We start from the raw sequence: 15,798 nt of genomic DNA, 5'->3' as shown, positions 1-15,798 counted from the left end.
TAGGGTACGTCTAACGTCCATTAAGTTTTATCAATGTAGAATAGCTATACGTTTATACAAGTGGAACGGAGGAAGCACTAGTTCTCTGGCATCTAGTTGGCACAGGCTGTAGGAATATGTGGATTAGATGATTTTCGAGAATTAGCACAAGGTTTTGCAATTAGTTTTATAACTAGCTCATGTTTAGTCCTCCTAATTAGCATCCGAACATCCGATGTGACACTGTTAAAGTTTAGCACCTCGTATCCAAACAGCCCCTGAGATTATGTTCAGACGATTGTTGTGCCACTAGTCTTGGAATCCTCCTCCTGTTGCACGTGTTGAGCGAAATTTGAACCTGGGAAGCCCTGCATTTGCAGTGAACCAAAGTACCAAACTACAACCGTGACGCCACTGGTGACGCTTGGAGCCCAAGAAGCGATTGGGCGATTGCATGATTGGGGTCGGGGGAGGATATGCTGATTGGCCAGTGGAGGTAATATAACAGACAAGATGACGCAGCAATGAATCCATTCCATTCCAGTTCCAGGGGATGCGAAGATATTTTTTCCGTCGGAGGTGTGGGATAGCCGTTCGTGATTGGCTCTCATCGGCCGTGCGTGATGACGACGTCGCGAATGGAATGGACACTGAACGACGTGACGGCGGCAACGGAGCGGGATGGAGCGCCGTCTCGGACACTACTACAAGTGTCCATGTTGACGTGCCCTTTTGCTGTGGATCAGTGGATTCTCTTGCTGCGTCTTCCGAGAGGGCTCTGCACTGTGCGATCGAGATTCATGGGACGCGTGGCCGCCGGCCAGCGAGTTGCCGGCGATATTCCGCAGCCATGGCAGAGATATTTGCGGAGTAGCGACGTTGAGACGCCGACGCTAAGGGGTTGCCTGGACATTAGTGCAAAATTTTAGCAGTATCACATTGAATATTCGGAGGCTAATTAGGAGGACTAACATAAGCTAATTATAAAACTAATTACGGAACTTGTGCTAATTCGCGAGACGAATCTATTAAGCTAAATTAATCTGTCATTAGCAAATGGTTGCTGTAGCACCACATTATCAAATCATGGACTGATTAGTTTTAATAGATTTGTCTCGTGAATTAGACTCCATGTGCAATTAGTTTTGTAATTAGCCTATATTTAATATTTCTAATTAGCATTCAAACATCCGATGTGGCAGGTGCTAAATTTTAGTGGGGTGTATCCAAACACCACCGGCTCGCCATCAAAGTGTCAGCACATCGTGCCATTTATTTGGAGAGCAGTTCAGCATCAATGAGTTTTTTTTCCTTGAGTGGGGAAATGCACCTAAAGGCTGAAACATCATACTGGGTCCCACAATATAAGATGTTTTAGGTGGTCCGGGAGTTTGCTGGAGCTATCTTATCGAGCAGTTCAGTTCATGTACGATTAGGCATAGTGAAAACAACTCTACAGTCCCAGGAGCTACTCTCTTCCCGGACGTGACGAGAGTTGCCAAAAACAAAAAACCCCGTAAGGAAAAAAAATCATGGATGTTGGATACCATCACATGCATATGTTGGACTAGTCTCTTCCTATGTTCCTTGAAAAAAAATCGCACTTTACAATTAGTTTCTGTCGAACTGTTTATTAATCGAGCCGGCCGCAAAGTGTTTGTTTAGGAGGAAAGGTGGCAAAGTGTGTGCACATAATAAGGAAGAAACTCTGTTCCATCTTCTCCTAGAATGCCCTTTTACCCAAGAATGTTGGATCACTATAAGCCTGTGTCAACTTGTCAAATGAGCCTTACACCATCCTCAACAGCTTCAGAACGCATCTTCAAATTCAGTTTTTTATGGAAATCATAATCCTCATGTGTTGGTGTATTTGGATGGCAAGAAATGACCGGATATTCAAAGTAATCAACCTGTCAGTTGATAGTGCTATGTTGTGCTTCAAGATCATTTTTACTCATATTATCGTTCGAGAGGATTGGAAATTTAACTGTTCTTTTGTTGAGTAATATATATCCAGCAGGGTTTGATCCCCTCATGTTTCGTAAAAAAAATTTGGCAAAGTGTTGATCGGTGCAAGGTAGCGTGGGTGCAGGCGAGCAGGCAATCATGCACGTCTAATCAGGCAATCAAGGTGTTTTTTTTTTTTGATAAAGAGCCAAGGTGTTCATCTGCTGCAGAGTCATTGAGGCTCACACGGTCACACCTGGAGATGGGTAGGGGAACCTGTGCTGTTCTGTACTTCTGTGTGACAGTGTGAGTGTGACGAAGAAATGGAAATTCCGCTTTGTTTTCCACAAAAGCCCATGAAAACGAATATCGCCCGCGCTTAGGCACCTGCTAGTGGGCCATCTTTATTTAGACAAAAATGGGCCATGTAGATTGGGCTGCCATTGCCCATTCTGATTTATGGCCTTTGGCCCAATCATGAGTGTCCGGAGCAAAACACTAAAGCATTATAGAAATAGCCCAGAAGTTTAAATGGGCCTAAATCAAATTGATAATATACTGTAGATTTGTAGCCCTCGATCATCTTTGAAAAATGTATTTCACTTGTTCTCACGCTCTCAAACAAAAAGAATGATATGCGATCTTCAGCCTTGGAAGCTCAGATTCGAAGATCGTCGTACTGGTACCCTTGCAAGCGCGAAATCTCGTGTGGAAGTACAAATCACGTGAAAACGCACACTGTTTAAAGATTTCCTTTCAATGTTCTTAGAATTTATCATACGGCCTTTTCAAAAAACATTATCGCATACACAGGACGGCATGTTTCATACCTGCACAGGATTATTTCAAGACAGTCAATCAACACACATGAATCTGTCTCTTTTTTTTTTTGCACGCGCTCGCATCACATAAAAAACAAAAACGCGCACGGATCTTATACTCTGATCCTCAAACTGTTGTTCCACTACAGCCCAGCACAAAGTTGGCGTGAATTTCATGGTCTTCTGCGCCTGATTATTCTAACAAACTTTCGATTCTACGTGATGCAAATGCAACAGCCAGGAGTATCTCATCATAATCTAAAAGATGCAGCACGCAGCCCTGAGCTGTTATAGCATAAACTCCCGTGTGAAACACAAGGAAATGCACCACAATAAATCAATAACGGGTGGCGGAGCTCGTGAAGGGATAAACTAAAGGCAAAAGACATACAGATCTTAGCTACGACACTTAAAAAAAGGAACTCACCCAATTACAGCTGCGCGCGGCTTGCATTTCTCATGTGCGCCAATGTCTTTCTCAGAGCATGCGGGGTTGCCGCCACATCATGTCCGATGCAAGAATGGCTCGCATGCTTTGATCCTGATCCAGCTCCTGAAGGTGATATATGGATCGGAGGAAACGAACAAAAGGTCCTGCTCCCCAGCCTGCTGAGGTACTAGCTTAATCCCAGCTCCCAAACCAGGCTTCCATTCCATCTCAGGGACTTCTCGAACCCCCTTTTATATATGCCATGTGGTAGACTTGAGAAGGGCCCAATCACTTTCATCTCGCCTGCCTCATACAGCTCCAGATTAGTCTATCAGGGAACATTGACCGCATGACAATTAATCTAGTTCTTTTTTTTTCCGTAAGAAGACGAAACGAGTCAGATATTTGGTTTGGATTGCACCAACTCACCAAGCTAAGTCAGGTTGGCGTCATTCTATCCTCAGAACTCACGTAATCCTTCTGCAGATTGCGGTTCCCGTTCTCGAACTGATTACTGAGTAAGTACACACTGCTTCTCATATTGATCAGAGTCTCATATTGATCAGAGTTATAGGTCGTTTTGGTTTTTCTAGATGCATAGATAAATGTAAGGTATATCTAAGTTCATAACAAAATATATGAATTTAAAAAAGTTAAAAAAACTGGACGGATGGAGTAGTCACTAAAACTTCAAAAATATCTCGCGACGACCCTACCGAGTCCTCAACCCACATGCATAAATTTCGTCAAGGCGAGCTTTAATTTGTTCTGACTTATACGCTTAATCTTCCAGGTCGGCTTGAGTTTCCAGCTCCCCACAAGAAACCGCAGATCGCAAGAACAAAAACACAGAAAGCAACCGGTGATGGCATCCCCTGCCCGGGCGGAGAAACACAACGAGACGAGCTCCTGTACGATGACTCGAGGATCAACTCAGCATGGTGTCACTGCCCCAGCCTCTTCTAGCTCGATCACACAACGTAACCAGCGGCGGCGGCGCGTGCGCATCGCGCAGCAAAAACTGCCGAAGAAATGACGCGATTTTCCGGGGTTTTCTTGCGCAACTTGCATGGTCTGACTCTCGCCTCATCTGCAGATCCAGTTGGCAGTTTACAAACAAAACGGAGCTCAGGTCAGCGTGGTACTACGTTTGCTTCCTTGCGGCTGATGCTGACCGGCTTAAACTATGGGATCTCGTCGTGATGCCACAAGTATGAGAAACTCGGATCCTGATCTTTTCAGTAATAACTCGGGTCCTTGATTTTTCAGAACTAGCCATCATCCATCAGTACTGCTCGCATCACGAGCATTGATAACTTTGAGTGATCGCAAATCATAGTTAGTGTTCGGTTTACAACTGAAAAGGTGACAAGGATTGGTGAACAGTGTTCTTCAGAAACCTTGTTACAGAAAAGAAAGAGCCACTGTTCTCTGAGAACTAAGTTCATTTGGAAAATGATAGGTTTTATGTTACATCATTTCCGTGCCCGTTAATTCCTTTTCCTTTCCTCCAAATTCATATTTTTGTCCCCATCAAAATGCTTACCCGAGAGTTTCTGCAAACTGTGAAGAAGCCGTCTGAATAGCTCTTTATTACAAGAACAGTTGCTAGGACGGTGGTACGTGAGACTGCGAACGAGATTACGGAAGCGTGATTTATGCATTAGCATCATCCAGGTCATTTTTGCCAGTCTATTCCGGGACTCCTCAGTCCTCACAGGTCATCATCTACGTGCCAAAACGTGAAAAATTAATGGACAATAACGTGACTTGTTCATCTTATCGAAATTAGAAGCCTCTATTAGCGGCTGATGCATGCTGTGTTCATCACAAATGGCCGATCAAGTTGTTGCGAGGAAGATAAAATAAAATAAATTTTTGTGTGCTCTTACGTATTACTGACTTCAAGAAGATGGATGCAAAACGCTGTGCACCTGATGACCTGATCGAGGTGTTATTGGAATAACCTCATGGTTTTTCTAGTAGAAGTCGACATGTACACGTCAGTAGTTGGAAAAGAAAACATACATGCAAGCGCGCGTCAGCGGAAGTAGTTGGTGCAAATATCTGTATATCCACAATGTCAGTCAAGCAAGGCATCCAGCTGGTCGGTCGACATTGAGACATAATTAAGGTGCTTGGAGGCTGAAACCACCAATTCAACAATGTGCCCACGAAGAATCAATCGAAACCGGGACTAATCCCATAACGGATTGATTCGGAACGGGGTCGGCCAATTTAAGTAGATTAGTTGCCTCACCCAGATCGTCATAAAATAGCTCATAGGATTTAGGGGTACCAGTTAGGATATTTCAGATTGATATTGCTGGGTCTAGTTTATATTTTAGAAGGTTTCAGTCAACTCTCTTACAAAAAGAGAGAGAAGGAGATGAATGAAGCCTTGGTCAACCTATCATCCTAGCTATAGCTACAAGGCTACGTACAGTGCATGTACGCATGATGCATTCAGTCTTTAACAAAAAACTGTTGGAGGAGAGGCGAAGGATCTTTCTAGTTCTGAATGTAGGGATGCATGCACATTTCAGAGACTTGCCTTATGCTGACATGCATCTCTTCATTTGATTATGTTTTATTTAAGAATACGTTCTGAGTTCTTAAACCAAAGGACCCATTCTGATTTGTCATACCACTCTTGTACAGTTAAGTGAACAAGGAGAGACTGGAAGTTGCTGACGATTAGTCAGCTTGTTTGCCACTACGAATGCATGATGCAAATACCCCGTAGCATTTCGTGTGCTGCTGCTTCATCACCCAAAGTCACCCGTGCAATCCACTCTTCCTTCTTCAAGCTGACGAATCGCTGACGCCGCCGTTCCGCAGGCTCCCTGATCTCGCCGCTCCAACAAGTCATGAAAATCTCCGGTTCTTTCACTTTTTATAATTCCCGCGACGAAACGCCAAGCCTCACGCGCGAAATAGAGATGGGTCGCCGCTAGACTCGCTACGTACGCACGCTGGCCACCCGGTCTGGACCGGAGATATTTTTCTGGCTTCCGATACAGTCTGACAGCGACGGCGGCGGCCGGGCCGGCCGGCTACACGTAAGATTTTGATCGGCGGGTGAGGGCAGCACCGGTCGCTTGCCAAGGCAGATGCCGCCGTGCCGCGCTGCCACTCCGGGAAGGTTCCGTCATGCACGTAACAGCCGAGATTTGGGCCTCTCGGATGTATTCGCCGTGGCGTCGAGATGGTGAGGTCGATCGATCGATTGGTGATCCGTGACGGACTCCGCTACCAGGCGAGCCGGATGATACGGCCATCACGGGAAGGTGGCTCATGGGTGAGGAGAATTTCTGGGACCTTGTGTTCGTTGCGAAGCGACGAGACGGGATCACCGAAGTGCGCAGGACACACGGCCGTAGCTAAAGCGTGATCGCGGAGTGTGAGGCACTGAGGCGTGAGGAGCTGATGCACGGTTGTACACTACACTCGGCAGTAACTTCATCAGGCACGTGACGTGCACACCGTAGGATCGGTTGCTCTCCAAGGCTGCAACCCGTACATGCTGCCGTCTCGCAGCAGCCACGTGGCTGGAACATCTCACGCTTGCAGCGACCGCCGACCAGCCACCTCAGGGGACGGGACGGGGACGCGTCCCGCCGTGCGCGCTCCGAACTCCTGCGTGCGCTCGACACCGACAGCGACACGTCGTATCAGGATCGCCGGCGTAACCTGAACGTTTCCCTGGGCGAGCCTGTCCCTGCTGTCCGCCGCTTTCACCTGGACGGCGTGGAAAATATGGCCGTGGCCACGGGCATGGGCCGCCGCCCGCCGGGGCCCTAGCACGGAGCCACGGGCGCGAGCGCGAACGGACAAAATCACAAACCCGACGACGCCCCCCACCTGAAAAACGCCGGCTCCGCTCCACGTGCGGTGCGTCCGTCCATCCATCCGTTCGACGCGATCCACGATTCGTCACCTCCCAAAAAGTCCAAAACGCGTTCTGTTGGGGTGGGGGGAGGGATCGGATCGCGCGGCGGCAGCCTTTGCCCTTTTACTTCAACGCCGTCGGCGCCGGAGACCCCCGGCGGGGTCGGTCGGTCGGGGCCGAGCCAACACGTGGCGCGCCTCCCCGCCTCAGAGCCGGTCGGACTCGGACCCCGCCGCGCGGGCCGGCGCGGTCGGCCACGTATCGGGCGTGGAAGCGACGGGCGAGCCGACGCCACCCGCGTACGCACACGCAGCTTCGTTCGTGTCGTGCCCCGTGCGTGCGCTCGGTGGTTGCGCTCAGGGGCGCTGCCGCGCTGGGCGCTGTGGCGTCCGGGGGGTGGCCTGGTCGTCCGAGGGCGCTGCTCACCGCATCTAGAGGGGTTTGCTTTTCGTTGGTGGGGTGAGTTGAATTTGCCGAGCTCTATCATTGGTCGAGGCTCTGCAGCCTGCCTGGTGTCCGAACAAGGATGATGGGGGGACGAACGGCGTACGTGTTCAGCTGATCGCCCGGCGTGTCTGGTCGGCGGGCCCTTTCTCCATTAAAAACACATACTCGCCGCAACAGAAAAATTCAGGGGCTTCGATGAAACTCATCATTATCAATTTTATCATCATGCCACCAGATCTTAGCGTCGTATATTTGGTCCTAGAGGCTCTGCTCTGTTCGGACGGCTGCGGTGTGCAGAAATATTTAGTGGACAGCGATGGGGAGATCACGGGGTTAAGACTCTGACAGCGAATTCTACGTGATGATCCTCCTACTATCATGGCCGTATGCGATTTCATTTTCACTATTTAATTTTCTTCTAGATGTTTCGCCTCGTGGGGTGATTTTCAAATCGGTGCCTCCGTAAGAAATTCCACATGGAAGAACCCCCCCACCTATCCCTGATCAGGATTGGACCAGCAAAACTTGTGAAACTTCGACTGGATGATGACGACGTGCCATGTATTTTTTTTAAAAAAAAATTGTGTTGATGCTTAAAGGAAACCGCAAACCCTACTTAGTCAGAAATTCCACTCTGTGCAGAATGCTTATAATCGTCTATTTTAACCTCTTCTCGGCAGGAAACGTGAAAGAAGACCCTGGAATTGGAGGTGGAGAATCGGCTAGAGTAAAACGCTGGTCCAGCCACTTGGCGCGCCCCAGCCTCAAGTACCGAATCATTTCTGATTAGCTGCGAGTCGAGCTGCTGAGTTGTGCAAACGGAGAGACCGGCCCATTGCTGACGGGAACGTTTCTTTCCTCGCCGGTGCACGAAAAAACACCTGTGGCTTCTGTTCCTTTTCCTGACATTTTCCTGGAAGAAGTTTCCTGACAGGAATCATTGGTTTTGGTTCTCTCTGCACCTGAAGAAGGTCGTACGGGTTAGAATAATCCAGTCCCAGATCTCTCCTACGGAGATCGCAAACGTGTCAGGCTCCGGCCGTCCCTGATCCTACAAACATCTTGGGAAATCGGTTGAGTTCCAACTCGTGGACAGACAATACAGGCATACAGCTGCTGCCACAACACCGCATGGGCTTCTTGCATGCTCAACTGTTATGTGTTGGCCTCATCATTGAGCTGTCTGTGTAGGAGTGGACAGAATATTGTCCTCCCCAATTCTATAACCGGAAGAGAGATCTCGTGTGTAGGGTGTTTCAGAATTCAGATACTGGGCATATTGCAGTGTCTGTAGCTAGCTTGCGTTCCATAAAAAAGAAATGTCTCTAGCTCTGTTGGCAAGGATACTAGGATAGGGTAGGTTTTCCCCCTCCCTTTCGCTCGGACAGGGACAGAAAGATCCCAAAAGCAGGAAAAAAAAACATCGGTTGCCCAACAGGGATATGCAGCACGTGACGACTGACGACGCGCGCGCTGCTGTAGACTTTCCGCTAGCGTTTCCTTTGTTCGAGCACACGGAGAGAAAGGGAGAGATCTGAAGATAAAGATACGCAGGAATCACATTCCATGGCCCGGCCCCTCCAAGTTGGTACTAGGATTAGGTTAGGCGGCACACGAACAAAGCCTCCAATCGGCTGACCCCAACCTCTAGTTTAGTGCTAGCAGCTAGCTTATGTTCTGTAGCGCTTGGACCAGTACCCCATCATCGTACCAGTGATGAAGCATGATCGAGGTAGGTTACTTGCAAAACTGTTCTGACGTTAACACTACCCCTATGGCTTCATCCGGGCTAAACAACGGCGGCGGTGGACAATTTCGTTATGCCCCAGCTGGCTAGGCCATATCCCCTCCCATATTTCACTTCACCTTCCCCACAGCTTGCAAAGCCACACAAACTACTGCCCCCAAACGAGCATAAATCCACGGCTGCCGTCGCACGAAAGCGCTCGATCAGCCGGTAGCGGTAGCAGGGCAGTAAAAACAGCTTTCTATTGGCTCGCTAGACCATTGAATTATTCGTAGGTGTGGCGCAGCGCAGCACATTCACAGAGTCACTCACCCGGTTGCAGCCTGGGAGGCCGGTGGGAGCGGACGAGCGGTGACGACGCCGCTGCGTCCCCCAGCTACCACCCCTGCACACGCCTCCGTGCGGGGTTGTTGTCTAGTGGTGGGGTTTTCTTTTGTTTCCTCCCTGTGTTGTCCCCTGTTTGCGGCCGTCACATCACCCGCGGTTTTGGTTTCGCCGCGCTGCTGTTGCTGCCCGAGCTCGTAGTCGTAGGTGTGGGTGCGGTGTGCGCCAGAAGGGCGGGGGCGGGGTCAAGCCCATCCGTGCGCGCGGCTGCCATCCATCGGGGTTGTGCTGGCGCGGCCACGCGCGCGAGCCGGTGCCGGCCGTTGCCATCTCCCCGGCCGCGCGTGCTTGCTTATATAAAGGCCTGGACACCTGCGTTTCTCCCCAACCCCCAAGCGGCCAAGCCTCCTCTCTTCTTCTCCGGTCCCTCCAGCCTCTACCTCCCCTGAGCTCCTCCTCTCCTCTGCTCTGCACGCGCGGCTCAATCGCATTCCTCAGCCCGATCAATTCGATCGACATGGCCGGCGCCCAGAACTGGAGGTCGTACCTGTGCTGCGTTGGCGGCAGCGCGGCGGTCGAGGACGACGACTCGACGCCGCGGCGGCGGCAGGTGAGGGGCAAGGACAGCCCGAGGTCGTCGTCGCGGATGTCGTTCACGAGCCTCAGCTCGTCGGAGATGCTGTCCCCCGAGGACCTGTCGCTCACGCTCTCCGGCTCCAACCTGCACGCCTTCACGTACGCCGAGCTCCGCGCCGCCACGGCAAACTTCTCCCGCGCCAACTACCTCGGCTGCGGCGGGTTCGGCCCCGTCTACAGGGGCGCCGTCGATGAGGCCCTCCGCCCGGGCCTGCGCGCGCAGGACGTCGCCATCAAGTACCTCGACCTGGAAGGCGGCACGCAGGGGCACAAGGAGTGGCTGGTGAGCGCCGCCGCGGAACAGAGTTTCCCACGACAATGCACGTGCTCGGTCGGATCGGAACGCTAATCGTTTGCTGAATTTGGGCAGGCCGAGGTATTCTTCCTCGGGCAGCTGAGGCACAAGAACCTGGTGAAGCTGATCGGCTACTGCTACGAGGCCGAGCACCGGATGCTGGTGTACGAGTACATGAGCTTCGGGAGCCTGGAGAACCACCTCTTCAAAAGTGAGCTCCTTTTTCCGCTTCAAGTTTGCCAATTTGGTCGTCTGGCGTGCTAATTCGGTCGTTTTTGAGCCCAACAAGCAAAGAAAATTGCCAATTTGAAAATTTAAGCTCATAGCGCTGATAGTCTTTGTCCCCTGCCTCTAGTCTCTGCTTCCTTTGTGGAAAGTCATAGGGCTAGGTGAACTGTAATGTGCCTTCCAGAGGAACAACTACTTCTTTATTAAATTAGATGCCAGATCTCATGTCGGGAACAAAAAATATCAGGATTATTTCCTGCTTGCCTATATTGGTCAATGCCGGGGAGGAAACTCATCCGGAACGTCCTTTTCGCTGCAGGCATCAACGGCGCCCTCCCATGGATGACGAGGATGAAGATCGCCGTGGGCGCGGCCAAGGGCCTCGCCTTCCTCCACGACGCCGACCCGCCGGTGATCTACCGCGACTTCAAGGCCTCCAACATCCTGCTCGACTCGGTGAGCAAATATTCCCTGTTTCGCTTTCGTCAGACACTCGTAGTACTTTCCGTCCCAGCACTAGCCAGTCGCCCAAAGAAAGACGCGGTTCTGAAATGCAAGCTCACCATCATCTGGAAACGTTAGTTACCAACAAACGGGATAGGCTGACACACGTCACACCGGTGATCGATAAAATAATCGAAGTGCTCAACGGAAGGTTAAATGAAAAGTCTGGGGGCCCAAGTTCCATCATAGCATGTATAAACTTTTTTAACTTTGAAATAAATCTTAATTTACCTTTTTGACCGCTGAGTCACCCAAGTGACCATTTGAGTAAGTAGTGTCCAGCAGCGCCACACGTTTCTGAACTTACACCTTGCTAGAGCGTACATTATGGGCAGCCTTGACCCTGATTGGAGCTCGGAAGATTCTTGGATACACGCCAAACTTGAGAAAATCACTGGCTGTCTATCCTACATTCACATCATCCACCTAACCAAAATATCCGAACCATAACTGTCAGCTTATCCCACACAAGTACCCCACGGTCTATTAGTACGTGAACAGTCCTAGCAGAGACCACTAATATCTCGATGCATCGTATACGAGTATACATCTGCATATCCAAGTGATCTTTCTTTTTTTTTCGGAAAGTTGGTGATCTTTCACCTAACTGTATCTTCCTCCATACTGATGTGATTCCAGGACTACAACACCAAGCTGTCCGACTTCGGGCTGGCCAAGGACGGGCCGCAGGGCGACGAGACGCACGTGACGACGCGTGTCATGGGGACCCACGGGTACGCGGCGCCCGAGTACATCCTGACGGGGCACCTCACCGCCAAGAGTGACGTGTACAGCTTCGGCGTGGTGCTGCTGGAGCTGCTCTCGGGCCGGCAGTCGGTGGACCGGGCGCGGCGGCCGCGGGAGCAGAACCTGGTGGACTGGGCCAGGCCGTACCTCAAGCACCCCGACAGGCTGTACAGGGTCATGGACCCGGCCCTGGAGTGCCAGTACTCGTGCAGGGGCGCCGAGGTGGCCGCCATCGTGGCCTACAAGTGCCTCAGCCAGAACCCCAAGTCCCGGCCAACGATGCGGGAGGTGGTCAAGGCCCTGGAGCCCGTGCTCGGCATGGACGACTTCTTCCCCGCCGGCCCGTTCGTGTTCACCATCAGCGTGGAGGATGACAAGGTGGTGGGCGTCAAGGTGGAGGTCGAGGAGAAGAAGCCGCACCGGCCACAGCAGCACCAGAGCCACCAGGACAGGCACCGCCAGAAGTACCCCAACTCGTCGATCCACGCCGGCATTGTGCTCCACAGCCGGGATGGGATGGTCGGCGGTGACGATTACACTGGCGCGATCCGGCGGCAGAGGAGGGCGTCCAGCCACCGCCAGGAGAGGGGGGCGTAGGAGGCAGGAGCGGGAAGTGACGAGTAGGATTTTTTTAAAAAGGGTGTGTGTGTGTACATACTACTAGAGATGTGACACAATGTCACATTGGCTTGGATTAGTTCGGAGATTGCGATTCTTGTTTCTTTTTCTTCTTGATAGCGATAGTGGATGTTAGGTGTTAGGAAAGTACAGGGTATGCAAGAATAGTGTGATGAAAGTCCAGCTTGGACTTGCAAGGTTTGTTGCACAAAGATGTTGTGTAAAAGGAAATGGTTTGGTGAAGTGGCTAGTTCCTTGCATTTCCTAATCGTTTTCCAGTCCAATATTTGGAAAACTACCATGAGCTTATGTTTATAGGTGAAATGACAAAAATGGAACAAGGAAATAATGTAAAGTGAAACTGACACTAGAATAAAAATATGTTGATGACGTCCGTTAATACTAATAGCACCATAGCGAGCTGGACTGGACACACATTGCATCAGTAAAATACTACATTGGGGGGCAAACATTACTCACCTGGTAAACGAAGAATGCCAAAAAGGGTCAGAGTTGCATCAGCAGCTTCTGAGGATAGCAAGCATAAATCACAAACCTGTGACTGTGAGAAGATGTTTCTAAGGCTACCCGAACAAACAAAAGATACGTCAACAACAGCAGTGACATTCAGCAGTCCACTATTTGGAAAACTAGAAATTATACAGGCGAAAGGATTGTAAATAGAACTGACACATCAAAAGATGTTGATAGTGTCAGATAATAGCAATATCTACTTGGACTGAACAAGTGTTGCATCAGTAAATAGGAATGCTGGGTCAAATGGGCAAGCATAACTCACCTGACAACAAAAACCGCCGCAAAAGGGATCCAGGTTACACCAATAGGTTTGTGGATGGTAAGCTTCAACTAAAACCTGTTGACTGAAGGAAGTTCAGAAGCAGCTCAATAAACATTCAGGAGATAATTGAAGTGTCAATGAACAGATATCATCAGTATAGCAGTACATAATGTGAGGTGCCTCCATGTCCAGTTTCACCAAGAGAGTTCAAGCTTTGTTACCCAGATATGCACACATTACCTTTTCCACTGCATAGCTCTGCCAACAAAGTTTTCTGCACATCTATCTATTTTATCAATCATATTTGCAAAAGACATAATTCAAAAAATGTGAATTGAAAAGAGCTTCCAGAATGAAAATAGAAGAGCTTCCACAAGTAAATTAGATGTCTCACATATCAATATCAATATAACGCTCATGCTGTCATGGAACAGATAGCAATCACACGTAAAAAATCGTTACCTAAACTCCTGTTTCTACTCTAACCTGGATGCTTTAGGAGGAAAGCATAAAACTTCAGAAACAGAAACTGACGTATGCTCAACATAAATACTCAAAAGACAATGTTCCACTGAAAAATGCATTTTATCCAGAATAACACATACATGGAAAACCTGCGCCACTATCATGATTAAATGGCCTCATTCGACGAATAATTCTGTACAAAAAAAAAAGAAACATAGATATACAGGCCAATAGTAATTTGAAAGCAGACTTGATACTGCCAGGAAGATTCTACAGGTTGCAATAAAGGAGTTGTGATCACAACTATAGAGATTTGCTTAAAAAGACATGGATGGAGACAGAAGAGGGATCACTAAGCAAGAAAGAAATATTCCAAGACTATGCACAAATAAAAAATAATGCAGCAATTCTTTTAGAATTCCAATTATATGAGTGCCAAATGTATCAAGTTACTCTAAAGGAAAAGGAATGTTTGTAGATTCTTTAACTAAATTTTGCATTCATCAAAACTTTCCAATTAGCAAAATACCTCCTGCCAAATGCTCAAATCATTCCCCCCTCTGGTCCTTTTAATACAAACAGAATGCTGAACTGAGAACAATGGAACTGATGCTTGTAAACAGAACGGTACTGGATCGAAGGGATGCTCATAATTTTCTAGTAAATGCTGGATCTGGTTGGGTATTTGTTTCCAAAATTAATGTGCTGGATTGAAGGGAACTGATAAGTTGTGCCATGCATGACACTAAATGATGATTACTAACGGTCAAATCAAATCTGGATTAGTTTCCCCTCTGCATCATTTTCTTACTTTGGCTAAGCAGTAAGCACATAGCAAGACATGAGCTCCTTAGCATTAATCAACCAGCACTGTAACAGCACAGATGCTTTGGGCCTTACAATGTAGAGTAACAGTCTGCATTTGCTGTACGTACAATCAGTGGAAGTAAGTTCCACAGCATCCTATTGCATTAGGAAACTTCAGGGAGTGTAAAAAATTGTTGAGATTCTTATTCTTCTTTTTCTTCAAAAAGGAGTGCTCTACTACTTCTGGGTCACCAGTTTACCACATACCCATGCCAAATGAGTTCTCCTTGTGGTACTTAATAGTACAACTCCAAAAGAAGATTAGCAAAAGATTAGTTAGTGATAACTGATCATGACAATCATGGGAATTTGCATAAAAAGGCACAAAAGAAACCAGTCAAAAGTCAAGATGGGCTCAGTTAAGATGGAAACATTCCTGGTCTATGCACAAATAGTAAAAAAAAATGCAGCAATGCTTTTAGGATTCCAAAGTAGTAAACTATTCTAAAATGGAAAAAATGTTTATAGCCCCCCCCCCCCCTCTCATCCTTCTAATCTAGAGAAGGCCATCTAACTCCAATTGAAACCACAACGAATTGATGCTTTGCAAACAGAATGTTACATAATCTCAATGAAGTGATGCTCATAATTTACTAATCAATGCTGGCTCTAATTTGCCGTCTGTTCCCAAAATTATTGTGCTGGATCAAAGGAAACCTTTAACTTTGTGCCATGTATGACATCATATGGTGGTTACCAAGGGTCATGCATGTCAAATATTTATCATTTGACACTTTTGCAGCATTTTCTTACTTTTGCTATAGCAGATATATGAGCTCCCTAGCATTAATCAACACTGACAGCGACAGATGCTTTATGCCTTAAAATGTAGAGTAATGGCCTGACATTTGCTGGGTATACCATCAGTAAAATAAATTAAGTTCCACAGCATCATCTTGCATCGAGAAACTTTAGGGGGTGTAAAGCGAAATTGTTTAGGATACTTTTCTTCAAACAAGAGTTTGGGTCACCACTCACCAGTTCATCACATACCATGCTAAATGAATTCAAGAAAGTTTGAGTACATTAAGATCTTTCAGAATCAAAAGTAT

General features: G+C 48.2%; 1 protein-coding gene across 1 annotated transcript; it reads left to right on the top strand.

Annotated features, from left to right (window-relative positions):
- Window positions 1-9,957: 9,957 nt before the first annotated feature.
- Window positions 9,958-12,858, top strand: LOC101765479 (serine/threonine-protein kinase RIPK). The gene is made up of 4 exons (XM_004956884.3): window positions 9,958-10,506; window positions 10,594-10,729; window positions 11,066-11,202; window positions 11,890-12,858. The coding sequence occupies exons 1-4, from the start codon at window positions 10,105-10,107 to the stop codon at window positions 12,592-12,594; spliced, it is 1,380 nt and encodes a 459-aa protein (XP_004956941.1). The 5' UTR covers window positions 9,958-10,104; the 3' UTR covers window positions 12,595-12,858.
- Window positions 12,859-15,798: the final 2,940 nt, after the last annotated feature.

This window comes from Setaria italica, chromosome II, assembly GCF_000263155.2.
Source record: "Setaria italica strain Yugu1 chromosome II, Setaria_italica_v2.0, whole genome shotgun sequence".
In the NCBI taxonomy this organism is placed as follows: domain Eukaryota; kingdom Viridiplantae; phylum Streptophyta; class Magnoliopsida; order Poales; family Poaceae; genus Setaria; species Setaria italica.
Note: the sequence above shows the minus strand (reverse complement) of the source record. Positions and strands in the feature narration are given on the sequence as shown.

What these genes read in the sequence shown, in the direction of transcription:
- LOC101765479 (XM_004956884.3), top strand. Translation starts at nt 10,105, where the DNA reads ATGGCCGGCGCCCAGAACTGGAGGTCGTACCTGTGCTGCGTTGGCGGC. An exon ending in AGGGGCACAAGGAGTGGCTG is followed by an intron (nt 10,507 to 10,593) that starts GTGAGCGCCGCC and finishes GAATTTGGGCAG; the next exon opens with GCCGAGGTATTCTTCCTCGG. An exon ending in CCAACATCCTGCTCGACTCG is followed by an intron (nt 11,203 to 11,889) that starts GTGAGCAAATAT and finishes ATGTGATTCCAG; the next exon opens with GACTACAACACCAAGCTGTC.